The sequence below is a fragment of the Tupaia chinensis genome, unplaced genomic scaffold (genome assembly GCF_000334495.1).
Source record: "Tupaia chinensis unplaced genomic scaffold, TupChi_1.0 Scaffold149501_1, whole genome shotgun sequence".
NCBI classification, from domain to species: domain Eukaryota; kingdom Metazoa; phylum Chordata; class Mammalia; order Scandentia; family Tupaiidae; genus Tupaia; species Tupaia belangeri.
The window spans coordinates 4,075,951-4,102,546 of NW_006209345.1; the positions used below are offsets into that span (position 1 = coordinate 4,075,951).

Genomic DNA, 26,596 nt, shown 5'->3' on the forward strand with positions numbered 1-26,596 from the left:
GTCGGCTCCGCGCTGCCTCGTCACGGGGACACCGGGGGCCAGAGGGAGGGGAACCAGCGCTAACGGCCTGGCTCCGCCCTCTGCCCCGCCCCATTGCCCCCGCCCTCTGGGAGCCCCGCCTCCCCTAGACTCCGCCCCTTGCGGCGAAGCTTAGCCCTAGTCGGTGGTGCTCCTCCCCTTTTTGGGAGACCACGCCCCTTCCCCAGGCACCGCCCTCAGGCCTAGGGAAGTCCTGCCCACCCCTCGATTCGAGGGACTCCCTAGCCCCTTCTCTCTGGCGCAGGTACTCCCGCGTAGTCAACGAGTCCGCTCCCTCATTTCGGACTCCCTAGGCTCCACTCCCCATTTCCGAGGACTCCGAGGTTCTCCTAGAGACTTGGGTGCCCCCTCGCCAGCGTAGACCAAGGCCATCGCTTTGGGCCAGAGGCCCGTTTCCCCAAACTTTAGGCCTGGGGTGTCCCCCGTCTGCAGCCAGAGACCCCGCCTCCTGTATGGGGATGCGGCGAAATTAGAGGAGAGAAACAGGGGCGAGTAGGAGAAAGAAGGAAAATACTAGAGGAGGCGGGGGAGGGGGTGTGCCTCAGCTGGGATGGCGGAGGAAAGCAGCTGCGGTGGACTTGGTCTTCCAGCCCTGCTCCGCCACATTTCGCCAGGCGACCTCCGCCTAGCTCTGGGCCCCTCGGTGTTGAGACACCCACACTGCCTCCTCTCCTCCCGCCAGTACGCACACACCACCTGTGATGCCACAAAGGGAAGGGGACCGTTGGGGGCAAGTAGCCTCTTCGGGGCCAAGAGTTTGCAAGAGATCTTTTCTGTCAGTCTATACCAGGTGTGTTATGTGCTTTGAGTAAATTAAAGCCTTTAATCTCTGGAAGGCAGTAGATAATCTCCATTTTACAGACAAAGTAACAGATTTACAAAAGTGTTTACTCAAGGTTATTTTGCTACAAAGGGGCCAGGAGGGGACCTCAGCTGTGTGACTTTGGGACCAAAGTCTCAGCTCCTAACTTCTACGCCTTGTCATTTTAGGACTGAGGTAGCAGGCTGGAGTCTCAGAGATGCAGAGCAGAAGAAACCCTATCTGCATGAACCGAGGTCTCTACTGTTCAGTATCACTGGATCTGGAACTACACCTAAGAGGGTAGAACATTAACCCCTGTGTTTGAGAGGATGGATGTTTTATGAGGAAATCAAGGAAGGTTCCACAGAGGAGGTGACATTTGACATCCATCATGAAAAATGGGAGGGAGTTTGTCCACACAGTTCTGAGAGGGAACATCACACTCCCCTCCAAGTTGTTGCTCCCAATCTCCCAGACTCCCCTTGGGCCCCACTACCTCCACCCCACTAACTCCCCCTCCTAAAAATAGTTGAAGATACCAACTGTGTTGCCAGCTGTTCTGGGGCCCCAGCAAGATGAAACAAAGTGGCTGACAGCACATCCTTTAGGGACAAAGGTACTCATCAGTCCAAGAGAAACTCCCTAAGAGGCCACCACCTAGCAGACCAACTGCTGGGTTGTTGGCAGCAGGTCATACAAGTCCTGCATCACAGAATAGTTTCCAGGGGACCAACAGTTAGTGTAATGGCTATGTCACTGGACTCCCACGTAGTCGACCGCGGTTCGCGTCCCAGACCCAGTGGCTTAAAACTCACGCTGGGCGCGTGTGTGTGCGTGCCCAAGATCCCAAGAGGAGAATGGAGGAGAAGGGATTGCGGCGTGGCCATCCCCCTGGGGGGTGATTTCTCACTTTCTGTCTGTTTCTCTCTGTCTGTCTGGCAAGCACATGTGCCCTATAGCAAAAACCTCATAACAAAAAAATCAAAAATAAATAAAAAATAAAAAACCCCCAGAAGTTTCCAGCATGTCCAGCAGCCTGCAGTATGTCAACCTCCATGCTGAATAACACAAGCACCATAGGATATGGAGACATGGAACAGCCTCATTACCATCTTTCTCCCAGCTTCCAGCACATTGCCTGCCAGAGCAGGCCTTCAGTCAATATATACTAAATCATTATTATAATCCCCGGTTAACAGGTGAGGAAATTGAGGGTCAGGGATGGGGGGAAATGTGCCTCAGGTCACATAGTCAGAAGGTGATGATTGACCAGAACCCTAGTGTCACCACCTGACACCAGACTCTAGCAAGGAAGGGCTGAGAGACAATGTGAGGGCTCACAGGAGAAGGCAGTGATTTCTCCTAGGGTAGAGCACTGGGACTGTAGCCACATAGTAGGCACAGCCAGGCCATAAGGGGCCTCTGGGAGCCTGTGGCGGGTGGCGGAGAGGCAGGCTGCTGATCTCAGCATTGTCCAGGGAGGGAAGAACTGGGACACCACCACGTTCTAGCTGCCTTGGCTTTCCGTCTACATCTAATGCTCTGTCCCAAGGACTCTGGTTCTCCAAGAACTTCCTAGGCATTTCTCTAGGCTTCACTATCTCCATTCGTAAAATGGGAACAATAATGGTGGGATGGGATAAGGTTTTGCAGTATTGTTCAGAAACCCTTTAGTTCACCTCCTACCTCCTCTCTCTCCAATCTAGATCTTCTCCTGGTTGCTTCAAAGAATGGACAATGGGGCTAGGTGATGTGCAAGCATTCTATGAGGCTGACCCATGTAGAAATGTTTTGGAGACCTCCCTGAGCACACTGAGTGTGTACACCCATGATACAGCACAGCTGGGGTGGGTTACAGGGGTCACAGCATCAAGGCTGTTGGGGGTGATGTCTCTGTCTCCCTCATTCATGGAATAAAGAAACTTTTTTTTTTAAGGGACAGTGCCAGCCTATGGCCTAGTGATTAAGGCAGCTGGATCCCACATGGCCTACCATGCAGTTCACATAATGGACCCAGCAACTTGAAAAATACCCTAGGCATGTGTGCATGGGTACCCCAAATCCCAACAGGACAGAGAAGTAGAGGAGAAGGAATTGTGCCATGATTGTGCCCCATGGGGGATACTTTCTCTCTCTCTCCCTCTCTCTTTCTCTGTCTCTCTCCAGTGAGCACATGCATCCTCTGGAAATTATAAAAATAAAATTAAAAAAAGGAGAGGACAAAGAAAAAATGAACAAAGAGACAAATAATGATATCAACTTTATTTCTTCAGTCTTGGGTTCAAGTGCCTAAAGACAGGAGGCAGGCATAATTAGTTTGGAAGAGTATTTGTGTTTCATTTAGAAAGGATGCTAAAAAAAGAAAAAGAAAGAAAAGAAAACAAACTGAAAGCAACAGCAGCGAACTCTTCCTGGGCTAGGAGGTTTGGAGGAGAAAAGGGAGAGCTAAGACAGTGGGCTCTGCCCTCGAGGCCTTACTGAAAGTGAGAGGGTGGGGCCTGAGAAAAGATAGAATCCCAAATAGCTTTGAGATCCAGAGCAAAGGAGACCTGGGACTCAATTCTCAGGCTATAGCTTTGGAAGTCCTGGAGGAGGGTAATAATAGCAGTGTGAGTTTTGTGCTATGTCCGTGAGAGCCAGTCCATGGAGTGCTAGATATGAGAGTGGCACAGGAAAGCTTCAAAATTCTGTGCCCAAAGCTGGAGTGTCCTAAGGGGTTTCACAGCTGATAGGAGGATACCTCAGGTACCTGGACCGACAATCAGAAAACAGAACGATGGGACCAGTAGTCAGCGTAATGGCTATGTCACTGGACTCCCACGCAGTCGACCGCGGTTCGAGTCCCGGACACAATGGCTTAAACTCACGCCGGGCGTGTGTGTGTGCGCCCAAGATCCCGAGAGGAGAATGGAGGAGAAGAGATTGCGGCGTGGCCATCCCCCCTGGGGGGTGATTTCTCGCTTTTTATCTCGCTGCCTAGCGCATGCGCCCTATAGCAAAAACCTCTTAAAAAAAAAAAAAGAAAAGAAAAGAAAAGAAAACAGAAGGATTCAAGTATCTCAGAAGCTAGCAAGGAAGACAGCCAGGTTAGGTACACTAGCCCATGGGCCTCTGGCTCCTTCCAGTACCATGACATTAGGAGTGACTCTTCAGGTCAGAAAAGCTAGTCCAGGTAGAAGAGAAGGGAGGAGGATGGAAGATTAAAAAATGAGTTTAGGGGCCAGCCGGTGGCCTGGAGGTTAAAGCTGCTGGATCCTACATAGTGACTACATGGTTCAAGTCTTGGACACGGGATCTTGAAATGCATGCTGTGTACATGTGCACGCATGCCCAAAATCTTAAAAGGAGAATGGAGGGGAATGTACTGCAGTATGGCCATCTCTCTTGTGGGTCAGGGGGTGAATGCTCTCTCTCTCTCCTTCTGTCCAGCAAGTACACACATACTATATAGCAAACAAAACAAAACAAAACATTGAGCTTTAATCTGAGACGGAGGCTGGACAATGGTGCAGTGGTAAATAAGACACTCTGGGGACCAGCAGTTAGCATAATGGCTATGTCGCTGGACTCCCATGTAGCCAACTGCGGTTCGAGTCCCAGACCCAGTGGCTTAAACTCACTCCTGGCGCGTGTGCATGCATGCCCAAGATCCCAAGAGGAGAATGGAGGAGAAGTGATTGCAGTGTGGAGGGGGGGATGATTTCTCACTTTCTATCTCTCTGTCTCTCTCTGTCTTTCGGGCGAGCGCATGCGCCCTATAGCAAAAACCTCTCCAAAAAAAAAGACCCTCTGAAAGGCTGACCCACATGGGAAGACTTCAGGTTCGTGTCTGAAACCTCTCCGAGTACAGCAGGCATGCCTGCCCATGATTCAGGGCTGGCTGAGGCTGAGAATGGATTGTGGTGTCAACATCCTATTGGGGGTGCTGTCTCTCTGTTTTTCTGTCTATCTTTCACTCATGCTAATGGAAGAAATACATAAATAAGATTTAAGAAAATCCAAAATGACTAAGAAAAGCTGAAACTTAATAAATTGCACGATATCGCAACAATGGGCAATGGAACTGGAAGGAAAGATGATGTTTAGTTCCAGAGCAGAGGTGAGCTATAGCCAAGGGTTGCATCCGACCTGCTGCCTGATTTTGTTACATACTGTCTATGGCTGCCTTCATGCTACAGCAGCAGAGCTGAGCAGTGTGAGAGACTGTGTGGTTCTCAAAGTCTAAGATATTTATTGTCTGCCCCTTACAAGAAAAGTTTTGTCTTCCGTTCAGAATGTGATAAAAGTTATAATTTGGGGGCTGGCAGGTGGTGTGGTGGTTGAGGGCACTGGACTCCCACGTGGCCGACTGCAGTTTGAGTTCTAGACCTGTGTCTTGCTTTCTTGCTTTCTTTCTCTCTCTCAGTGTCTCTCTCTGTCCCTCTCTGGTCAAGTTAAAATAAATCAATAAATCGGGACCAGCAGTTGGCATAATGACTATGTTGCTGGACTCCTATGTAGTCGACCGCAGTTTGAGTCCCGGACCTAGTGGCTTAAACTCACGCCAGACGCATGTGCATGCATGTCCAAGATCCTCAGGAGAATAGAGGAGAAGGGATTGCGGTGTGGCCATCCCCCCTGGGGGGTGATTTCTCGCGTTCTGTCTGTCTCTGTCTCTGCTGAGTAACTACGTCCTATAGCAAAAACCTCTCCAAAAAAAAAAAAAAATCAATAAAATTAAATAAAAATAATCCTTTTTTAAAGTTATAATTGGTGCCCTCATTTATAATGACAGGACTGATGGATTGAATATATAATATTCCGGGGACCAACAGTTAGCGTAATGGCTGTCACTGGACTCCCACGTAGTAAACTGTGATTCAAGTCCCGGACCCGGTGGCTTAAACTCATGCCAGGCATGTGTGCGTGCTTGCCCAAGATCCCGAGAGGAAGGGACCAGCAGTTAGCGTAATGGCTATATCGCTGGACTCCCACGTAGTCAACTGCGGTTTGAGTCCCGGACCCAGTGGCTTAAAACTCACACCTGGCGCGTGTGTGTGCGTGCCCAAGATCCTGAGAGGAGAATGGAGGAGAAGGGATTGCGGCATGGCCATCCCCCCTGGGGGGTGATTTCTTGCTTTCTGTCTCTCTCTGTTTGTCTGGTGAGTGCACGTGCCCTATAGCAAAAACCTCTCAAAAAAAAAAAAAAAATCCCGGGAGGAGAAGGGATTGTGGTGTGGCCATCCCCCCCGGCGGGTGATTTCTCACTTTCTGTCTCTCTATCTCTCTATCTTTCTGATGAGTGCACGCAACCTATAGCAAAAACCTCTCCAAAAAAAAAAACAAACAAAAACATGCTGGACACATGTATGAGTGCCCAGAATACTGGGGGAAGGAGGAATGAAAGAAAGGGGATTATGGGGTGACCACAGCCCATTGAGAGGTGCTTGTTTCTTTCTTTCAGTTGCTTGTTCACTCCCCACCCCCTTTCTCACAAGCACACATGCCCCCTGGCAATTAAAAAAAAATTAAATACAAGTTATTGCTGCATAAGAAAGTAAAATCTTTCTTTTAAATATCTCTTTAATTGGTCCCCTCTTGGGAACCAGCAGTTGGCCTATGTCGCTGGACTCCCACGTAGTGGACCGCGGGTTGCATCCCGAACCCGGTGGCTTAAAACTCACGCCGGGCGCGTGTGCGTGCATGCCCAAGATCCCAAGAGAATGGAGGAGAAGGGATTGCGGCGTGACATGACCATCCCCCTGGGGGGTGATTTCTCGCCTTCTGTCTCTCTGTCTCTCTGTCTGTCTGGCGAGTGCACACGCCCTATAGCGGAAAAACCTCTCAAAAAAAAAAAAATTGGTCCCCTCTTGTTCCCTGTCCAAGCTACCATCATTTCTCTCCCCTCTTTTCACCCTGGACTAATGGGCCTCTCTGCATGCATCCACCTTGCCCTCCTCCAAACCCTCCTACATAGCAAGCTGGGGTGACCTTTTCAAAATGTAAATATGATGCAAATAATTAACATCCTTCAGTGGCTTCCCATTGTATAGCCAGGACTCCTTATCAGGGCTGAGGGCCTGCCTGATCGGGCCCCATCTACCTGTCCAGCTTCATCTTTGCCACTGCCACTGTCCCTCCCACATGACCCCACATGATGTCACACATTTCTTTAGGACCCTGGGGAGTTGCTTTCTCTTAATCTGTATAAAGTGGAAAAATCAAAACTGTGTTTTGATGGGCAAGAAGTAAAAATTACACCCAGGCTGCTTACTTGGTTCCTTGATCACTGCCATGCCAGTAAACTTCCTGATTGGTTTATTCAGGAAAGATTTCTTTCTTTTTTAAAAAAATTATTTTTATTGGGACCAGCAGTTGGCATAATGGCTATGTTGCTGGACTCCCATGTAGTAGACCATGGTTCGAGTCCTGGACCCAGCAGCATAAACTCACGCCGGGCGTGTGTGCGTGCATGCCCAAGATCCCAAGAGGAGAATGAAGGAGAAGGGACTGCGGCGTGTCCGTCCCCCCTGTGGGGTGATTTCTCACTTTCTGTCTCTCTGTCTCTCTCTGTCTTTCTGGCGAGTGCACGCACCCTATAACAAAAACCTCTCCAAAAAAGAGAATTATTTGTATTTGATTTTATTTATCATTATTTTTCCAATTTGCTATAGGGCACATGTGCTCACCAGAGACATACAGGCACACACATGAGCATGTACACACAGAGAGAGAAAATGAGAAAGCAAAGGAAAGCTGCCAGGTCTGGACTCAAGCCATGGTCGGCCAAATGGGAGTCCAGTGCCTTAACCACCATGCCAGCAGGTGGTTTTATGGATTTATGTCTTTATTTGCAAAGAAAATTGTAAATAAATACTTGATACTTTGGGGCGTACAGAGTAGTCTGGCTTGTCCTTGGTCAAGCCTTCTTGTAAGTGCTTTACTGAAAATAACTAATTTCCTATGATGTAGGTACTATCACTAGCTCCATTTTACTAGCACAGAAACGAAGCACAAGATTAATGATCGTGCCCAAGGTTTTATAGGAAGTAAATCAAAGTGCCAGACATAGGTGCTACTTATTATAATAAGGGAAGGAAACAATAATTTAAGTAACTTGATGGAGTTCACAGTCAGCAAGAGGAATAATCTAGCAGTTCCCTTCTAGGATCTACACTCTTAATCATACTCCCCTCCTTCCCTCCCCTTCCTTTTCTTTCCCTCCCCTCCCCTCCCCTCTCCTCTTCTCTTCAGACTTTTTGCCATCAGGTTGGTGTGCTCACCTCAAAGAGGCAGAGACAAGGAGGGAAAGTGAGAAATCATCCCCGGGAGGGTATGACCCCACCGCATCTTCTCCTCCATCCTCCTCTCGGGATTTAGGACACTCAGGCACAGACCCAACGTGATTTTCAAGCCTCGTGGTCCTTATAGCAACAGATGATGAAACAGAGACCAATAACGGGCTCCAGTTTTATTTAAAACCCTAAAATTATCACCATGTTCAGCAGATGGCGCCCCATCGCGTGGCGATGACAATTTGCCGGACTCGTACAAGGGCTCAAAACTACCTTACCCACAATGCTGTGCAGGCATCAAGGTCCCACGCTTTTCTGGTTAGCTGTCCAAAGTAATGCCTGTGCGGAATTTCTGGAGGAGTCTAGGCGTTGGGGCTATATGGGTTCTTCTATCTGCAGAAAATAAATTGAAAGTTTATCTTCTCTTATATTCCTTGTCTTACTGCATAGGTGGCGAGCGGTAGGACTGAAACAAGGCTGGTATTTGTTGGCCTTATCTGTCCTAACCTAACATGAGGACCCTTGACCTTTGACCCAAGATGGCAGCCCCCAAAGCGGTGCTTTTGCTGCTTGCTTGAAGTGAAATAAGGCTGGGAGCCCCAGGTCATGTCGAAGCTAAACCGGGCCACTCGGGCCCTCAAGAAGCCGGAGGTCGGCGGCGTGATCCGGGCCATCGTACGGGCGGGCCAGGCCATGCCCGGGCCTCCACTGGGCCCCATCCTGGGTCAGGTGCGGCCGTAGCTGGAATCGGCATGAAGGCGCCATAGGGTGGGAGTTGTAGTACGCGAGTGGAGGCTGCGGGTTCTGGAGCCAGTGAAGCCTCGGGCCGAAGCTCGGCCCTGCTTTGTGTCCGCGCGTTAGTCATGTAGCCTCCTTATGCCTCAGTTTCCTCAACTCTTCTTCTGGGTGTTGTGACGGAGAAGTGGGCTGACGCATACGAATTCATCTTGCCAGTAAAGTGGTGCTTGAATCTGGGTAGAGGTAAGGGAATGGGAACAAAGAAAAGACCAAGGAGGGAACGGTCGACACCTGCTGACACCAACCCGCTCTGCTTCTCTCACAGCGAGGCGTTTCCATCAACCAGTTCTGCAAGGAGTTCAATGAGAAGACGAAGGACATCAAAGAGGGCATTCCTCTGCCTACTAAGATTTTTGTGAAGGTGCAGTCTGGCCTCTGATCCCTGGTTTTCTTTTCCTTCTTCTTTCATTTTTGTTTTTAGAATGATTTATTGGCCCAGCAGGTGTCGTGGTGATTATGGCACTGGACATTCCCACATGGCGAACCACGGTTCTAGTCTTGGGCCTGGTGGCTTGCTTTTCACTTTCTTTCTCTCTGTGTGTCTGTCTTTCTCTGGTCAAATTAAAATCAGTAAATGAATGAATAAATAAAATAAATAATTTTAAATGATTTATTTATTTATTTATTTAAATTTGAACAGATAGAGAGGAAAAATGAAGCCAGCTGCTAGGTCTGGCATTTGAACCATGGTCAGCCATGTGGGAATCCAGCACCTCATTCACTATGCTACCTGTCAGCAACACCCCCCCTTCCTTTTTTTTTTTTTTTTTTTTTTTAGGGGCGCTCCACCCACAAACAGAAGGAGGCAGAAAGTGAGAAATCACCCCCCAGGTGGGGATGGCCACGCCACAATCTCTTCTCCATTCTCTTGGGATCTTGGGCATAGACGCACATGCAAAATCCCTTCTTTATTCTCCTTTTGGGATCTTGGTCACGCATGCACACACACCTGGCATGAGTTTAAGCCACAGGGTCCGGGACTCAAACTGCAGTAAACTACATGGGAGTCCAGCAACATAGCCATTATGCCAATTGCTGGTCCCCCTCACTTCCTTGTTAAACTCTTTCATGCCTTGGCGCCAAGAGAGCTGGTCACCTGGGGTTGCTCCTGACTTGGCACAAGTGTCTTCTGTTACTAGGTCCCACTTTCCACATTTACACAGTAATGACTGGAACATATTTTTCTGAGCCCGCCATGTCCTACTATATTACAGTTTTTCTCTTTGCCCCTCTATTTCATTGGGCTTCTAGAGCAGAGTTGGGCCTGGAATAGAGGTGACAGAGATATCTGCTGCAGATTTACTTTCCCCTGTGGTTTTGTGGTCTGTTAGAGGGACATCATAGGAAGGTGAGTCAAGGGAAGAGGGGACTAGATGTTAGAAGTTCCCTGGGTTAGGGCAGCAGGGAAAGATATTCTCATAGTTCTTTTTTCTGTTAAGCCTGACAGGACATTTGAAATCAAGATTGGACAACCCACTGTTTCCTACTTCCTGAAGGCAGCTGCTGGGATTGAGAAGGGTGCTCGGCAGACAGGTGAGGGTCAGTGTGAGCATCTGAGATTCTGGGGGTGCTGGAAGGAAGCAGTAACACTTAAAGGACTACGTATTCCTTCCTCCTAGGAAAGGAAGTGGCAGGCCTGGTGACCTTGAAGCATGTGTATGAGATCGCCCGCATCAAAGCTCAGGATGATGCCTTTGCCCTGCAAGATGTACCCCTGTCCTCTGTTGTTCGTTCCATCATTGGTTCTGCCCGTTCCCTGGGCATTCGCGTGGTGAAGGAGTAAGTGTTCTGGGAGGTGCAGTGTGAGGCAACAGCCCAGAAATCTCTTAACTCTGTAGCAAAGTGGAAAGGACCTATTCAAATGGAGAGTCAGCTTTTAAGTTAAAGTACCTTAGATTCTTGGGGATAGATTGGGAGTGGGGGATAGCATTTATTTTGGGTACACTTATTAACCACCTATTGAGTATTAGATAATAAGGCCAACATGCTTGGCCCTACTCTGAGGGGGCTCACAGTCCAGAGATAGAGATGGAGTATTGGGCTGTGGATGGTCATTGTTCATAAGAGAATTGTGACTGTCTTGAGAGCAGAGAGGAAGAGGACTCCATTTTGCCTGGAGTGTCAATGAGGGCCTTATGGCAGAGGTGACATTTAAACAGAAACCTGGAAGAGGAGGTCAAGTATAGGGGGCAAACAGTCCAAGAAACAGAAAGATCCCTGTGAAGCCTGGAAGGTGTGAGTGAAACAAAGAAATTTAGTGTGATCTCGGTGTATAGTCCTAGAAGCAGAATAGGAAATGGTAAGAGGGAGGGATCAGTTGAGGTATTTCAAGGTCAGACTTAATCCCGAGGCCGACAAGGGTCCCCAGTCAGGGGCTTTGAAAGAACTCAGGAATTGTTTCCTTGAATAAAGATGTTGAAGGTATCTGGCCCAAACTACAGCAAGTGTGGGGATAGTACTTAATTCTCTGCTGGATTTTTGCTGCTTTGTTATACTGCATGCCAAGGCTGACAGACATTTCCCAAGAGTTGTAGGGTTAAGCATGGAACAGAGATGGACTTGACTGTTCTCAAATCTTTACTCTTCTCTGGGAGCACAGAGATGAGTAAATTTGATTCCTGCTCTGGAGGAGGCACGGATGCATGTCCCTGTGACTTCATTGTACAAAGTATTTGGGGACACATAGGGATGGCCAGTTAATCTGGACTTGGATATAGCTGAGGGCTTTAGTAAGGGAATAAAAGACATAAGGTACTAGGAATTGTGGGTGGCATTCTTGGCAGAAGAAACAGATAAGCAAAGGTATGAGACTGAGAACTCCAGGAAGGGAGAAAGGGTGAAGTAAGTTGAGTTCTGAGATAGGGATGGGCTCTTTTGAGCTCCTACCAATGACTAACCACTTAGCAACCATCTGTCTGTTTTCACCTGCAGCCTCAGTTCAGAAGAGCTGGCAGCTTTCCAGAAGGAGCGAGCAGCATTCCTGGCTGCTCAGAAGGAGGCAGATTTGGCAGCCCAGGCAGAAGCTGCCAAGAAGTGACCCCTTCCCCCCATACTCCAAGATTTCCAAGGAAGCAGTTGGGAAGGGGGCTAGTTGGGAAGACCGTGCCAAAGGAAAAGAAGGAAGGTCACACTATCCCAATTATTATTTTTCTGACTTTAAATTATATTTTTGCACATACAGCTGTATCAAGGGATCAAGGCTGAATAAACATCCTGTTTCATCTACTCTCCGCTTCTGTCTTGGAACCCCATGCCAGGAGCCCAGTATGGATGGTAGTCAACATGGACAGATATTAGCTATGCTAGGAAGTAGGGATCTTTTTCTTTCTTTCTTTCTTTCTTTCTTTCTTTCTTTCTTTTCTTTTTTTTTTTTTTAAAATTTGACCAGAGAGAGAGAAAGGGAAAGTGAGAAAGCAAGTCACCAGGTCCAGGACTCGAATGATGGTTGACAATGTGGGAGCCTAGCACTTTAACCACCACGCCACCTGCCAGCCCCGGAAGTAGGGATCTTTATACTGCTGCTTAGATGTGTAAACTGAGGCCAGCTAAACAGAGTCATTTGCCCAAATTCTGAATTGGTGCCAGAGGTAGGAGTAGATCCCAGGCCTTCTGATTTCAAATCCTGTGTTCTTCCTCTCCCACAGGCAGGGTGGGTGGGGACTGTAAATGTCTGGGCTGGATATATTGTTTGTTTCCTCCATCAGTCCTAGCTCCTCTTCTTGGAGACTTGTTCCTTTAAATATCCCTGTGGGGATTTCAGATCATAACCAGAGTTACTACATAGAGTGCTCCAGACCCCAGGGGCTACTTCAGGACCCTCTGCTAAGCTCCTGACCCTGACATGGAGTCAATGTTAGCTGACCATGAAGTATGGTGAAGTTTATGGCTACCAACCTGCAAAAGCAAAGCTTCAGTAGGCACCTGCCCAAGGCAGGAGAAGTCTTTGGAAAGATTTGGCCTCTTGTTTTCCTCATTACTCAAACACCAAGGATTCTTGTCCTCTCAGAGAAGAGAGATTCATATTTACTGAACATCTGTCATGTGTTAGATATTTATTTTGCATGGAACATTTGAAAAGCATAGGAAAACACCTATAAGAGAATTAAATCCTCATAATTCTTCCCACCTAGGAGAGACTCCTGCCAATATTGTATATCTTTATATTTTTTTTAAATAGGTTTTTGCTATAGGGTACATGTGCTCACCAGAGAGACAGAGACAGAGAGACAGAAAGTAAGAAATCATCCTCCAGGGGGGTTGGCCACACTGTAATCCCCTCTCCTCCATTCTCCTCTTGGGATCTTGGGCATGCACACACATGTCCCTAGCAGTTTTAAGCTGCTAGGTCTGGTACTCAATTGCAGCAGACTACGTGGGAGTCCAACAATGTAACCATTTAAATAATTATTTTATTTAACTATTTATTCATTCATTAATTTTAATTTGACCAGAGAGAGAGTGAGAGACAGAAAGTGAGAAAGCAAGCCACCAGGTCTGGGACTTGAACTGCAGTTGGCCATATGGGAGTCCAGCACTCTTAACCAGCACACCACCTGCTGGTTCCTACATGATGCTTTATAAAAAACAAATTGGGGAGCTGGCAGGTGGCATGATGGTTAGGGTGCTGGACTCCCACATGGCAAACCATAGTTTGAGTCCTGGGCCTGGTGACTTGCTTTCTCACTTTCCCATTTTCTCTGTGTCTCTCTCTGGTCAAATTTAAGAAGCATAATAATAATAATAATAAATACAATTATTTAATTTTATTTGCCCCCCTCGCATGTGGGGGCATTGAGGTGGCGTTTGCGGTTTTTGCTGTGGTCCGAGGTCACAAAGGGGTTGAACTTCATGGTGACCTCTAGCTGTGCCGTGCAGACTCCCAGGCATGGTTCTTAAAGCTGCTAAGTCAGAGACTCAAACCACAGTCGGCCATGTGAGAGTTTAGCACCTTAACCACTATGGCACCTGCGGACCCAAAGGGCCTCAGTTTTTTTTTTTTTTTTAATTATTTACTTAATTTTATCATTATTTTTTAATTTGATACAGGCATTCACCAGAGAGAGTCAAAGAGAGAGAAAACAAGCCTCCACATCTGGGACTCAAACCAGACATGTGGGAGTCTAACAACCACACCATCTGCTGGTCCCTAGGCCTCAGATTTTTAGTGGCTATTGGCTAGAGGCCACCTTCAGATCCATGCCATGTGGCCTTCCCAACATGGCTACTTGCTCCTTCAAAGCCAGTGAGGAAGAACATCTGACAAAGTGAGTGTGACAGTAGGTGGTGCAGTCACGTCACATAATCATGTCCAGCCCATCACCTGGGCTACATTCTATTGATTTGAAGGGAGTCATTCCACCGACACTCAAGGATAAAGAATTCTACAAAGGAGACAGAGATCATGGGGCAACTTTAGGGTCTACCCACCACAAGAGCTTGTGTGCAATGGAGCTGTGAAATGCAGTGACGTTCAGTATCCCTGCTCTTTTCCCCTCACTTTGAGCTTTTCTTTCTTCTCTTTCTTTCTTTCTTTCTTTTTTTTTTTTTTAGTTTTGCTATAGGGTGCACACACTTACCAGAGAGAGACAGAGAGAGAGAAAATGAGAAACCACTTTCCAGGGGAGATTGCTAGGCTGCAATCCATTCTCCTCATGGGAGTTTCAGCATGCACTCGTGCAGGTGTGTTTTTCTGGCTGCTGAGTCCAGGGCTCAAACTGCACAGTCAGCTATGTGGGATCCAGCCACATTAATCACACCATGGGCCGGCTCCCATTCCCACTTAAAATCCATTAGCTGGGGCTGGCAGGTGGTGTGGCAGTTAAGGTGCTGGGCTCCCACATGGCCAACGACTCGAGGCCCAGACCTGGTGGCTTGCTTTCCCACTTTCCCTCTCTGTCACTCTGGTCAAATTTAAAAATAATTATAATGATAATGATGAATAAAATAAAATAATTTTTAAAAATCCACTAGCAAATCCTGTCAGTTCTCTCTAAAGTATGCTAAGTCCAGTAGTTTACCTTCATCTGTGCCTGTCAAAGCACTGTGTGAAAGTTCTTCCCTTTTGCCTAGGTGGCTGCAGGAGCATGGCTGGTCTCTGCTTCTACTCCTGCCTTGTGCAGTCCGTTCTCCACACGACTGTCAGTGGGTTGACTTCAAAGTGTGAATCATATTCATTTGTCTTCTTAAATCTTCTCAATGGGTTGCATAGGAATTTAAGTTTCTTATCATGGTCCTAAGGCCCTGAGTAATTTTCTTTCTCTCCAAATGCTCTTCCTCTTCCTTGCCTTGATCAATTGTCATTGGTTGACTTTCTATTCCTTAAGAAGGCCAAATATTTTCCAATTTTAATATGAAGGGACTTTTAAAAAGTTTGTAGAAAGTGGAAATAAAGTATAAGTTTATTTTGGTGCAAAAAAAATTGAAATCTGTGCATAGTTTTTCCATAATGTGTATTTTCTGTTAACTTTCTCGACTCCTCGTATCTTTACCTTTGCTTCCTTTGACCTAGGATGTTCATTCTCTTTCTTTTTCTTTTTTTATTTAGAGAACTATTTATTTTATTTATTCATTCATTTATTTTAATTTGTCCAGAGAGTGACACAAAGAGAGAGAGAGAGCGGGAAGGTGAGAAAACAAGCCACCAGGTCCAGGATATGAACATGGTCGGCCATGTGGGAGTGTCCAGCGCCTTAACCATCATGCCACCTGCTGGCCCCCTGTTCTCTTTCTTATGTTAGTCTTTTAGGCCTAAGCTCAGTCGCCTCCTTAATAAGGCTTTCTGACGCTTCACTCGGAATTAGAAGCCCTTTCCCCTGCTCTCTCTGCCACAGCATATTGTTTTCCTCCTTTCTTGCTCATGCTTTTTCTAAAAAAAATAATTACTTATTTAATTCCATTTTTTGTTATTATTTTTTTAATTTGACCAGAGAGATACAAAGAGAGACAGAAAGTGAGAAAGTAAGCCACAAAGTCCAGGACTCAGATCACGATTGGCCATGTAGGAGTCCAGTGCCTTAATCATGGCACAATCTGCTAGCCCTATGTATGCTTTTTTTTAAGACTATTTATATTTTACCTTTTTTTTTTTTTTTTGGAGAGATTTTCACTGTAGGGCGCGTGCGCTCGCCAGACAGTCAGAGAGAGACATTAGAGACAGAAAGTGACCAACCCTCCCAGAGGGGATGGTCATGCCGCAATCCCTTCTCCATTCTCTTCTCAGGATCTTGGGCATGCACGCACACGCGCCCGGTGTGAGTCTTAAGCCACCGGGTCCAGGACACGAACCGCAGTCAACTACGTGGGAGTCCAGCGACAAAGCCGTTACGCTAAATGCTGGTTCCCTATTTATTTTATTTTTTGTTAAGTCTCCCCACAACTAGGGTGTAATCTCTGTGAACCCAGGGACCTTGTTTGTCTTGTTTAGTTTCCCCAGCACTCAGAACAGCCCCTGGCACAGGTGGCCATCATAAATATTTATCACATGGGGGAGCTGCAGATGGCATAATGGTTAAGGCACTGGATTCCCACGTGGTGGACCACAATTCAAATCACAAACCCAAAGGCTTGAAACACTAGGTGCGTGTGCATGTGTGCCCAAAATCCTGAGAAGAGAGTGGAAGAGAATGGATTACAGCGTGGCCACCCCCACTGAGGGGTGGATTTCTTGCTTTCTATCTCTGTCTCTCATTAAGCACATGCACCCTACAGCAAAAGTCTCTAAAAAATATATGTTGAGACCACCAGTTGGTGTAATGGCTATGTCGTTGGACTCCCATGTAGTCGACTGCGGTTTGAGTCCCGAACCCGGTGGCTTAAACTCATGCCAGGTACATGTGAGTGCATGCCCAAGATCCTGAGAGGAGAATGGAGGAGAAGGGATTGCAGAGTGGGCATCCCCTCTGGGGGGGTGATTTCTTGCTTTCTGTCTCTCTGTCTTTCTGGCAAGCGCACGCACCCTATAGTGAAAAACTCTCCAAAATAATAATAATAAAATAAAAAATATATGTTTATTACATGCAAAATAATGTGGCAGAGTCACTTCTGGAACTTTCTATGAGCCCAAATCTGAGCCTTTTTTCATACATTCTTTTCCCAGAGCATCAGTCTGGGGTTGGTGGCAAGAGCAGTGAGAGTCACATATGGCTTTTACAGCCAATCTGAGAGTCCCTTTGGGCAAGTCCTTTCCTCTTCCTGGGCCTAAGTTGACCATCTGTTCTAAGATACTGATCTGAACCCTAATACATTAAGCAGAGACTTCTTGTCCAGCAGGTGGCGCCATTGACTCTTCCAATTTTTTTCTCCGCACTAGGCTGGGCTGCCGAGATCTCTGGTTCAGAAAGTCAGGGCCCTTCTCTTCAGGACGCAAAAACTGACCTCACTCACCACTACCACCAAATACCAGAGAGATGTTACTTTGTCTCACATAATTTTTATTTAAAATGTTTAAGAAAGATAAAGTCGCAATGTTGTGATCCTTCTGTCTCAGCCTACCAGCTCAGACTACAGGTGTGCACCTGCTCTTCTTTAGACAGTCTCCCTATGTGGCCCAGGTCAGCCCTGAGCTTGCATTCTGCCCTACCTCAGCCTCCCCAAGTTGCTGAGACTACATGTGCATACCACCACACCCCAACTTTAGGGACTCAATCTGGGTCTCCCAGGCTGTCCCAGCATGTAAAGCACAGCATCTTAGTAACACACAATATCGAGACTGGGACCATTTTTTTACTTAAAAATTTTTTTTGTTTGTTTTTACTGTTGTTTTTGCACTTTAGGGCACATGTGCTTGCTTGAGAGAGACAGAGACAGAGAGAGAGAGGGAAAATGAGAAAGCACCTGCCAGGGTGGATGGCCACACCACAACCCCTTCTCCTCCATTTTACTCAGGATTTTGGGCATGCACACACACTGCCAGTATGTTTTTCTTTTTAAGGTTTTTTTTTAAAGAATTATTTTTTATTTAACTTTATTCATTCATTCATTTATTTTAATTTGACCAGAAAGAGACACATAAACACAGAGAAAGAAAGGGAAAGTGAGAAAGCAAGACACCAGGTCCGGGACTCAAACCATGGTCGGCCATGTGGGAGTGTCCCACGCCTTAACCACCACACGAGCATGTTTTTCAAGCCACCAGGCTTGGGACTTGAACCATACAGGCCAACTGCTGGCCCCTTGTTTTTACTTTTTAAAGAAACATCTTGTTTTAGAATAGATTTAGACTTCCAGAGAAGTTGCGAAGATAGTACAGCGTTCACATTGCTTCTCCTGTTATTAACACCTTACTCTTAAATAGAACACTTATTGCCATTAACGAGCCAATAGTGGTATGGTAACTAAAGCTCATACTTTACTCAGATTTCTTTATTACCTTAAGTCTCTTTTCTACTCCAAAATGCCACATTATATTTTGTCGTTAAATTTCCTTAGGCCCCTCTGAGCTGTGATAGTTTTTTAGACTTCCTTCTTTTTAGGACCACTAGGTAGGTTTTCAGATGATACTACAATGTGTGTCTTGAGCTCATGGTCATTTGAGATTCAAAACTAAAAATTACACTGTTTTACCCTCTGGGGAATTTTGGAACAAATTGGTGACTTTGTTCACAAATGCATGGACTGATATTCAGAAATGAGTCTCAATAGAATATTTTTAGTGCCTGAAATGTGCCAGCCCTGTGCTTGGTGGTAGGGATGGATCAGAGCCAAAACGGGGTCCTCTGGAGGGCAGTTATTTTGTCCAAGTTGGAGAACATATGCACAAGGAAGGCCGAGGGCAAGACTCTACCCTCCTGCTCCACCCAAGGACATCTTCCAGGTGGAAAACGGGTCATAGGTCCCTGGGAGTGTCTGCCTTCCTGTGAGGTCCTCTGAAGGACATGGAGCTGGAGAACTTGGTATGAAAACAGTTTGAGGGGCTTGATCAGCATCGTGCTCTCAGCTCCTGGAATCCAGCCCCTATATCTCTGGGAAAGACTGGGGCCTGGGGTTTCTTTCCCGTCTTTAGGAAAGCCTTTGAGAGCACCACTGCCTTATAATTCAGTTTCATTGTTCAAGCCCATTCTGTGCTGGTCCGCTTACAAAGGTACTCCATCAAGTCCTAGCAGCATCTTTGGGAGTTAAGTGCTTTTTTTTGTCAGCCTCACTTCACCTGTAAAGAGACTGAGGCTGGGGTTCTGAGGCTCACGTGTAGGTGAGATTTGAATCCAGGTGTTTGTTTCCTAATTTTCATTTGCCTCTAGGATGCCTTGCAGCTGTTGGGTCCCCAAGCTTGTAGGAAAATGACATTTTTAGAAACTTCTTTTTTCCTCATCCACTGAGATATCTTCTGCTCAGCTCTACCTCAAAAATCTGGAGAAACCAAAAGGAGGGTGCTCCTCCCCCTGCACTGGGGAAGAGGTCCCTGCTCCAGCCTAAGCCTGCCATCTTTGGACAACCTGGGGTGGGCTGATCGAAAGCGGTGGTTCACTGGCACTGGGAATGAGAAGACAGCCCAGGGCGGGGTCACAGATGATGTGGGTATATTACTCACTTGTACCTCTCGCCAAGTGTGAGGGAAAATCACTTTTTATCTGTGATTCTCAGTTTCTTCATCAGTGAAATGGGGCTAATATGCCTTCTCAGAGGCTTTATTGCAATGAGTAAGGGGTGTAAAAGCACATGTCAGTCACAAGCGCTGGTGCAAGGATAATAGAGGCGGTTGTAATTTTTAATGAGGAAGTTGGAAATCCAGGGCCCATCAAGGAATTTGCTGCCCTGCAGGAGCAGGGCAAGAGCTCATGTCAACCCCATGTCTAGGACCAATGCCAAGCTGAATGCTCTGGTCCGTCCCCAGGGCCTCTGCTCCCTCCCACGCGGTGAGTGTTGTAAGCCTGGAGCAGACAGCAGACAGCAGACTCCTCTATCCTCTAGCATTGGATGCCACGTGCCTCAAAGGCAAGATGTAGCAAGTTTCAGCTCCAAACTCTCCAGCTTCCCGCACAGCACGGGTCACGCTGCACACGCAGATGCCGAGTGAGTGAATGAATGAGTGTACATGCATGAGTGAGTGAAAAAAATCCTGGTGCTGTCAGCCGGGCCATCTTTACCTCATGACCCCCAGGCTCCCATCTGGGCCTCCCAACCATTTCAGTCTCCCACCCTTCCCTTTCCATAGCAGCGCATGACACCAGAGGTACCAAAAAGGCAAACTGGACTTTATTATAAAGTTGGCTACAAAGTCACCGCAGCACCACGAGGTGGCCGTCTGAGCGGGCCCAGGCGGTCTGGCGGCCGGGTGATTCCCGCACCAGGTACGCGCACTCGTGCAAGCACACGTGTGACGGCAGGGCTGCCTTCCTCCATCGGAAAGGAACGTAGCGTCTCTTCGCACCCCCCACCCCAGGCGCGGGGCGCAAAAGTCACAGGAAGGGCCGCTAGGGCGGCAGAGTCCATCGGAATTGAAATCCCGTTACTGGTGTGTAGAGAATTCTACGTGGGTGTCAAGAGCCCCTCGGGGCACAGGCTGGCCTGGGTGGGCCCTGCCTTTCCCCCACCAAGGCCCAGGGGGTGGTTTGGCCCCTAGGAGTGGAGAACTGGCCCAGGCCCATGGGGCAGCGGTGGCAGGGAAGTGAGACTCCCCCATTCTCCGCTTGAAATCCCATTCAAGGAAACTCACTACGAGTGAATACAGATTGCAATGGAAACTGGGATCACTTGAAGTCTCTTGATTTTAAAAAGAAGCTCCCCTCCCTCTCCCTCCCACCTCCCTCCCCCCCAAAAAAAATTCCTGCAGGGCCTGGGGAATCAGATCTATCCCCCTCTAGCCCTCAGAATCCCCCCAACAGTCCCGGGGGGGTGGAGAGCGGCTCCACGTCTTGATGACAATATGCCATACTTGACGACGTTAAGTCACAGACTTATTCAAAACGCTGGTTCCCCTCCACTTCCATCTGCAGAGAAATAGAGACAGGACAATCATCAGGCCTACTAGGAAAGACAATCCAGTGCTGGCACACAGTAGGGCTCCTGATATGCTGATCCAGTAACTGACCGTTCCCCAAGGCTCAGCAGATAAGAGGGAAATTTGGATGGGGGAGTGAAACCGTGGCTGTAGTTTTGGCAAGGATGGCGCCTTCACCAGGGAGCTACCCTAATGGAGCCATAGGCTGGGCCCTAGGCGCTCTCATTCACCAGCCTCTGTCAACTCTTGCTCTGTATCCTCTTTTGGAGGCAAGAATCCTGGGATAGAGGTCTAATCCCTTTTCCATCAATTTATTGTATGACCTAAAGAAAGTTTCTTTAATTCTGGGACCTTGATCATCTCCATCTGTAAAATGGGGTGGTGATGTCTGCTCTCATACAGTTAAGAAGCCACAGAACTCTACCGAAGGATTCTCTCACATTCTTTCCCATAAGCCCAATCTCTACTTGTCATCCCTATTTATCTAAAACTTTCATATTAAGTTTTTCATTAAAAAAAAAATCCTCCTTGCCACTTTTGCCAACAAGTGATATTATCCCCTTAATAGAATAGAGTTGAAAAACAGAAAGGGGAATTGATTCACCTAATCCTCCCACCCCTGTTCAGTATCTCATTGGCAAGACAGGGACTTGAGTTCTGGGACATTTTGATGGGACTCACCTTCATGGAAGCTGTCTTGAACTTGGCTCTGGAGTTGATGCAACTCATCAGTAAACCCATCGTAGGGGAATGTTGAGACACCTGTCTCAAAGGCGGTTTCGTATGTGGCCAGGTCCTCCAGGAAGCTATGGTCTTCTGGGGACAGGTTGTTGCAAGGCGATGGGGCCCCTCCTGGGCCCTCTGTCTCAGGATCCCCTGAGCCCCATTCCCCATTGGGGTCTGGGGTAGAGAGATCCATGAAGATGTCTTCCACGGGCGTCTCTTCCAGGAATATGTTATCAGGGTCAGCCAGGAAGTCCAGCTCCTGGCATTTCCAGGGTTTCAGTTCCAGGCTGAGCACAGGAGGACCAGCCCCTGACAGGGACAGGTTGGAGTCCAGGGGTTCCAGCCCTCCAAGTGGTTCCAGCCCACCAGTGCCAGCCTCAGCTGAGAAGGGCCTGTCCATACCCTGAGCCAATTGGCTAATCTGCTGAATAAGACGATCTATCTCATTCTGCTCCTTCTCAGAGTAGTGGAAGAAACTCTGCTTGACTGGAGAGGCCTCAGGTGTGAGCAGGCCTTCGGGCACCAGGGGGACGTCCACAGAGAGGGGCCCCCGGAGTTGGGCTAGGGCCAGGAGTGTGCAGTCCCCATTACCAGGGCTGCTAGGACTTGGGGGCAACTTCTCATAGAGAAAACTGCATCCCTCCTGAGCAAAGTAAGTCTTGGTGGGATTGGGGCTCAGCTGCTCTGGGAAAGTTTGGCTGGGGCTATTGAGGTGTGCTTGGAATGCTGTGCTGGGAGGAGTCAGCTGCTCATGGGCAGGGCTGCCCAGAGGCTCTGCGAAGGTGGCAGTGCTGGGAAGCAGCTGGTCTGGAAAGGTGGAAGTACAAGGAGTCAACTGTTCTTCATAGCTTCTGGCTGAAGTTTCAGTCAGCTGGCCTTGTAGAGGGCTGATTAGTGGATCTGGGAAGGTTGCACTGCTGGGTGTCAACTGGTCAGAGAAGGTCGCGGTGCTCGGAGTCAGCTGTTCTTGGAGAGAACTGGATGGGGCAGGCAAGTGGGTCTGGAAGGGCTCATGGAGGCTGAAAAGGAAGGCACAGCCTCCTGGCTGGTGGGGTGTGTAGGGAGGGGTGCACACAAGGTCCTTGCTCAGGTCTGCTTGGAGAGAAGGCTCAGGCCCAGAAGGGAATGTCAGGTAACTGAAGTCCAGTTCTTTAGGGGGTCGGGGAAGATCTTCAGGTGCTGAGACAACACTCAGTTCAGGAGCACTGGGGAAATTGGTGCTTCTTGGAGCCCCCATGGCTGGGGTGAAGAGTGGGTTAGAGCTGGAGCACTGTTCCTGCTCAGCAAATGAGGGCAGCAAGGTTGGGGTGCCCAGGACATAAGCTGCCTGGGTGTCTTCAGAGTTCAGCTGCTGGCGGAGGCTCCAGGCTTCCTTCTCACTGGAGAGAAGAGGCAGCCAGTAAGGGTTTGGTGTCCATTCCCAGAGCAGTTCCCCGGTTTGTATCTCCTCCACGCTGACTTCAACTGCCCCCCAGGTCCCTATCTTGCTGCTCACCTGATTGGGTAGTTATTGGCAGTAATGGGGCCCTCTGGACCTTCTGAGTATAAGAGGCAGTAAATCCATGTCCAGCCTCCAGGCTTGGCTTGCAGTCTCACCACCATCTCTGCCTGAATATCTCCACTTTCAGCCACTGGGGAGAAGAAGAAATGCAGTGTTAGGATGGCCATTAGGCAACACCACCTAAACTCCCCCACTGCTCACTTCTGCACTGAATTGAGTTAGCCATGACACCATCTCTTCTGACTACCCTGAACTGTACCACTCATCTACCTACTTTGACCTCACCACTCAGAGTCCCCCAGTTTTTATTCTATTCTTGCCTTGACTCCTCATCACATAGGTTCACCCTATAGCATCCAAAACTGTTAGCTTCTGGTATCTTCCTAGCATCAGTCTTGATAGCCCAATTCTTGGTCTGGTCTCCCATCCCCTTTCCCAGATCCCTGTCTTGTCCCCAGCCTCTCTGGACACTCACACAGGCGGTAGTGTTGAGCAGAAGCGTGGGCCAGGTCCTCAGGGTGCAGCAGTCCATACCATGATTTACAAAGCAGTTCACTGCGCTCAAAGCCCAGGTAGATTAGGACACTGGGAAGGTGGAAAGGGTGAGATCAGCTTTCTGTTTTCCTTGCTTGATACCCATGCTTCTCACTCCCTCCCAGGTCCTCTGCCTCCCCTAACCCCATCATCCCTGCTCCTGACTCCAGAATCTAGGGTCCCCTCATCTCTGGCTTGCATTCCTCCTGGGGTCTGAGCACAGTAGGCTCACCTCTCAGAGATGTCCAGTAGGGCCAGGTCCTTAGCATGACGACTCTGGAACATAGCCAGGAAGAGTGAGGCAGGGCCAGGGCCAGGGCCAGGGCCAGGGCCAGGACGGGGTCTTGGCTCCAGTGGGGCACAAAAAGCTGTGAACACAGGATTTCCTGCCCAGTAGGCTCCTGGTGGGTGAGCGTGGAATCGGCCTCGGATAAGCACCAGTTTGTTGCCTGCACTCTGGCGCCTGAGGGACTTGGAGGTGTTGAAGCGACAGCGGAAGAGGCGATCTAGGTGGGTGAAGAGAAAAGCTGATTAGAGGGTGGGTGGCTGAGAGAGATGGTGGAAGATCAGGGCAGCAGGAGGGAAAGGACTGAGAAAGGATGAAGGGGCTCTTACCAGTGTCTAGAGCAGAGGGCAGGGTGAGTTGCTGGCGCACAGTGAGGTGGTCAGCTGGGTCAATGATGTCGTAGATGCTGTCACCCTGGGCAACCAAGTCCACCTGGAGGGAAGAAAAGAAGAGATGACCATTAATACGAGGTGATCTTTGGCCCACAGGATCCTGCAGAGTATAACCCCTCCCTCCCCAGTAATTCTTAGCTTCTCGGGAGTGGAATGCTTATTGTGTCCCGTCCATTCCCTGGCCTGAATGCTCAGCACTCACCATGGAGTGGCCCAGATGCTCGCTCACACTCTCAGACAGGTATAGCAACTTCCCTTCAGCTGTGAACACAAGCAGGAAGCCGGGGAGTGCAGCCACGATATCTTCAAGCTCCTGAGCTGAGAGAAGCCCCGTGGGGCCCGCCAGAGGAGTGCCTGTAGGATGAGAACCCGCGGTGAGTCTGGAGAAAGACTGAGAGGCAAAGCAGAAGGGTCTGAGTTTCAGAGAATCCAGAGGAATTTGCCATGAATTTGCCTCTCCAAACACCTGTTGACCTGCTGCCCTCAGCACTTGGCCGGGGAACCTGTTGCTGGATTTCCCCCAGCAGCAAGCTCTTCGGCTTCTAAGCCCGGCCGGAGGCTCAGCCGCTTTGGATTTCAGAACCGCGGACAGCGCTCCAAATCGGAGTGTGTTCAGCACCACGGATAGAGTCTTGCACCACACACGCTGTTGTTGGTACCGCGGACAGCGCTCCAAAGGCGGTAGAAAAGCCTTTTCAGCACCCCGAACAGCGTCTGCCCTTCCCTAGGCTTTGGCGGCTGCATCCTACAACTTCCCCGGCTTCCTTCCCTCCCCGGGTTCCCGGAGCGTCTCTGCGCTAGTGGGGACCATTCTTGCCGGGCTATTTTTCCTTAAGCCTGGCGCTAGGACACCATCTCACCCTCATCTAGAACTAAGGTGAGGTTCGGATGGAGATCAGGAGGGAAAGTTGGAAGTCCTGAGTCCCCTAGTCCCTTCTCTCCCCCAACTCTCCGTCACTGCCCTAGACATGCAGCAGTCTCAGCGGGTTCCCTTAGCTCCGCTGTCCCTGGTGCCCAACCGCTTGGATCTCCGATAGCCCCAGCTTTCTTACCTCCAGCGAAGAAGACTCCTTTTCGAGTGTAAATGCAGGCAAGGCTCATAATGTGCAGGTAGGACAGCCGGACCTTGTCCGCTTTGGCCAGTGGCAGCAGCTCCTTGAGGTTCCGGATCTCGGCGTTGATCTGGTCGCGGCGCGCCTTGGAGGCGCCCTTGGTGGAGCGGTACATGTCTGGCGGCTGCGGAGCTCCAGCTCGGGTGCTCGGAACACCTGCGTTCTTGTCCGGACGCGCCGGTGGCTTCTTCCTTCTTGCTTCCCCGTCTCTCGCTCAGGCTCTCTCTCTCTCTCCTCTCCTGGGCTCCGCTCGGCTGCGCTGCCCCCCTCGCCTGTTTCGTTCCGCCTTATATAGCTCCTGCCAGGCGTGGGGGGCTCGTTTTAGAGACGGGGGGGGCGGGAGAGCGGGAGGCTGGGCTAAGCAAGCTGCAGCGGGAGCTGCTGGCTGGGGAGGGGGGGCGCTCCTCCTCCCTCTCTGGCTTCCAACGTCATCCCATGACGTAGAACGAGAGCGGGAGGGGGGCCGAGAGAAGGGGGAGAAGGGAGGCTGCGGAGGGGGCCCGCGGCGGGCAGGAGGAGGGGGCCCGCGGCTGGCAGAAGCTGAGCGGAGAGCCAGGCGCGGCGTTCAGGAAAGCCTGGAATGGGGTGTAGGGAGCCAGGCGTCCGAGTGAATTCAGTTGAAAGGAGCGGACAGGGCAAGGGTTAGGGAGGTCTGAAGCCGCAGGCAGGAGGTCTGTAGAGGGCGGAGAGGGGCTGGTAGCGACACTGATTTTTCTGAGGCGACAGGGAAATGGGAAGAAGCAGGGGCGTCGGCCAATCCCCTTGCTCTTTGCCGAGCATCATGTTCACACGGGTAAAGGGGGATGTGGACTCTCTTTGACCTTTGTGGCATAAGTCACTGCCAGGTTCTTCTCTGGAGACCACTCACTCTGGGGTTCCCTTTGACCGTTTTCATAGAGCAAGCCCCTTCCCTCCCCCCCTTTCACACCCTGGCTTTGGCGATCTGTCAAGGGGAATTACAGGTGGGATGGGAAGGGGGTCCTACGGGAAAGGGAACAGCCCAGTTTGGCCTTGGTTCTATTTTTTCACAGTCAGGAATAGAAACACCAGCCCCAGCGCGGCTCTCTGCAGTGATTCTTGTTTCCCTGTCAATTAACCTGAGCTATTGACGGGGGAAACTGAGGCAGGGACCTGGGACACCTGATGAAGTGGATCTGCACTTAGGCATCCCTCCCTACCCCCCGCCGCCCCCAAAGC

General features: G+C 49.2%; 3 protein-coding genes and 1 long non-coding RNA gene across 7 annotated transcripts in view; 2 read left to right on the plus strand and 2 right to left on the minus strand.

The window, feature by feature from the left end:
• Window positions 1–617, minus strand: part of PELI3 (pellino E3 ubiquitin protein ligase family member 3) — a 12,441-nt gene extending 11,824 nt beyond the window's left edge. For 2 of the 4 annotated variants that reach the window (XM_027769397.1, XM_027769395.1), the window contains exon 1: window positions 554–617. The gene's annotated coding sequence lies outside the window, so the exon portion shown is untranslated. Of the gene's footprint in view, window positions 1–240; window positions 519–553 lie in introns of those variants that run through there. The other 2 variants (XM_006171328.3, XM_006171330.3) reach the window with 2 other exon arrangements.
• A 3-nt stretch (window positions 618–620) lies between these two features.
• On the plus strand, window positions 621–2,772 carry LOC106734178 (uncharacterized). The gene is made up of 3 exons (XR_001369907.2): window positions 621–829; window positions 1,030–1,141; window positions 2,548–2,772. It is a non-coding gene; the product is annotated as an uncharacterized LOC106734178 (long non-coding RNA).
• Window positions 2,773–8,629: 5,857 nt separating this feature from the next.
• On the plus strand, window positions 8,630–12,138 carry MRPL11 (mitochondrial ribosomal protein L11). The gene is made up of 5 exons (XM_006171332.3): window positions 8,630–8,844; window positions 9,179–9,274; window positions 10,353–10,446; window positions 10,533–10,692; window positions 11,845–12,138. Exons 1-5 carry the CDS (start codon window positions 8,722–8,724, stop codon window positions 11,948–11,950), a joined length of 579 nt encoding a protein of 192 aa, XP_006171394.1. The 5' UTR covers window positions 8,630–8,721; the 3' UTR covers window positions 11,951–12,138.
• An 8,568-nt stretch (window positions 12,139–20,706) lies between these two features.
• NPAS4 (neuronal PAS domain protein 4) lies at window positions 20,707–25,652 on the minus strand. Its single transcript, XM_006171333.3, has 8 exons — window positions 25,340–25,652; window positions 24,490–24,641; window positions 24,225–24,327; window positions 23,842–24,115; window positions 23,551–23,660; window positions 23,070–23,205; window positions 21,530–22,953; window positions 20,707–20,837 (listed from the first exon to the last, which is right to left on the minus strand). Exons 1-8 carry the CDS (start codon window positions 25,512–25,514, stop codon window positions 20,809–20,811), a joined length of 2,403 nt encoding a protein of 800 aa, XP_006171395.1. The 5' UTR covers window positions 25,515–25,652; the 3' UTR covers window positions 20,707–20,808.
• Window positions 25,653–26,596: the final 944 nt, after the last annotated feature.